The sequence below is a fragment of the Camelina sativa genome, chromosome 19 (assembly GCF_000633955.1).
Source record: "Camelina sativa cultivar DH55 chromosome 19, Cs, whole genome shotgun sequence".
Taxonomy (NCBI): Eukaryota; Viridiplantae; Streptophyta; class Magnoliopsida; order Brassicales; family Brassicaceae; genus Camelina; species Camelina sativa.
The window spans coordinates 7,594,150-7,596,074 of NC_025703.1; the positions used below are offsets into that span (position 1 = coordinate 7,594,150).

At 36.4% G+C, this 1,925-nt stretch overlaps 1 protein-coding gene across 1 annotated transcript; it reads left to right on the forward strand.

Moving 5' to 3' along the window:
• LOC104765396 (acyl-protein thioesterase 2-like) lies at positions 187–1,797 on the forward strand (the record flags this gene model as incomplete). Its single annotated transcript, XM_010489094.2, is given in 7 exon segments — positions 187–439; positions 586–697; positions 985–1,021; positions 1,115–1,184; positions 1,263–1,367; positions 1,478–1,628; positions 1,715–1,797. Coding segments are annotated over 7 exon segments (589 nt in total), but the record flags the coding sequence as incomplete, so codon positions are not given.

Here is a 1,925-nt window from a genome sequence, read left to right on the forward strand (position 1 = left end):
TCTCTCTCTCCTCTGTGTAGTTTTGCAGCTAGCTCTGCTCTGGTTTTGATTTTGATTCCTTGTGTTCCCAAAAAGATTTATTTCTTTTGTTTTTATAAAGGAAAAAAGAAGAAATTGATTTCATCTTTCCATGGATGCCTTCTCTTAGTAGTATTAGTTTCTTTTGTGTGTGTGTAGCTGTTGTACACATTTAACATCCCATAGTTAATGATTCAGATTCACATCTCTTTTCTTTTTATTCCCCCTTCCCTCTCACCATCACACCTCCCTATTTTGCTCTATAAATACACATTTCCCCTCCCTTACCTTCTTATTATATTTTCCTTCATTGTGTGTTTTGTTTTGATATTTCAAGCTCTCTCTACCATAATCACAGAAAGAAACAAAGTCTGCAAAGTTTGAACAACAATGAGCTATTCTCATCAAAGCATGGGTTCTGGTTTGTTTCTGCTTCTTGTTTGCATGTTTATATTAGTGGTTTTGGTGTGAGTTATGAAGTGTGTTGATGTGTGCTTGTAAGTTGTAACTCTGTTTTCTTTTTTTTTATTACTCTGCTTGAATACGTTTGTGGCAAAATCTTTGTAGGTAGTAGAAGTGCAAGGGGATATGAGTTTGGAAGGACTTATGTTGTGAGGCCTAAAGGAAAGCACCAAGCTACTATTGTTTGGTTGCACGGTCTTGGAGACAATGGCTCTAGGTAATATAATATTCTCTCACTTGTCTTGTTCTTATGATCAAAGTTATTAAAGAAAGTTTTATACACTTAAAGTCATACTTGTTAAAACAGTGGCCAAATGACTTAAAAGATATCAAAACAAACTGTTCTTAGGGACAAGGTTTACATTTCCCTCTGTTAGTTGAACTATTGAAGTATAAATGTGTCATCAAAACTTCAAGTCTTTGCTTTTAATTGACTACAACAATAAAAAGGAGCTTTCCAAAGATAATAATAACATCTCACTTTTGTCTCTGTTCTCTCTGCAGCTCGTCCCAGCTCTTGGAGAGCCTGCCTCTTCCAAACGTAAGGATCCATGAAAACAACCACTTGGTAGTAATTTTCTTTAGTACTAAACTCTCATTGAAGGTTCTGATAAACGATTTATGTTATAAACAGATAAAATGGATTTGTCCAACTGCTCCTTCACGTCCTGTTTCGCTTCTCGGTGGATTCCCTTGCACTGCCTGTAAGACCGTTTAGCTTCCTAAAGTTCATCAAAACATTCTTTCAAACGAGTGATTACTAAAACCTCTTTGCTCCTCAGGGTTTGACGTGGGAGAAATTTCTGAGGATCTTCATGATGACATAGAAGGCTTAGATGCTTCAGCTGCACATATTGCTAACCTCTTGTCAACTGAACCAAGAGATGGTAAGCCAACCAAGAGTTGTACATATCTTCATTCCTTTCTCGCCTCCTCAATACTATCCATCACACTCTCTAGCTTAGCTTGAAGATGTTCTTTTAATGGTTTGTGTCAGTCAAAGTTGGGATAGGAGGTTTCAGTATGGGTGCAGCAATAGCTCTCTACTCCACGACATGCTATGCTCTTGGCCGTTATGGAAATGGACATCCTTATACCATAAACCTACGAGCTACTGTAGGACTTAGTGGCTGGCTTCCTGGTTGGAGGTACTTATATATTACTTCAACCTTTTCATGTCACTAGCTAGTTAACACAGAGACTAAATAATAGAAGCTTAATCATATCAATGCAGGAGCTTAAGGAGCAAAATAGAAAGTTCGAATGAGGTTGCAAGACGTGCTGCATCAATGCCAATTATACTTGCACATGGAACTTGTATGTGTACATATCATTCTATAATTTACTGTCTAAAGATCAATCACCTAAGAACATTCTAATATTTTTTTTTGCTCTTGATGTGTTTTTTTTTTTTTTTTTTTTTTTTTTTTTTTTTTTTCTGATGT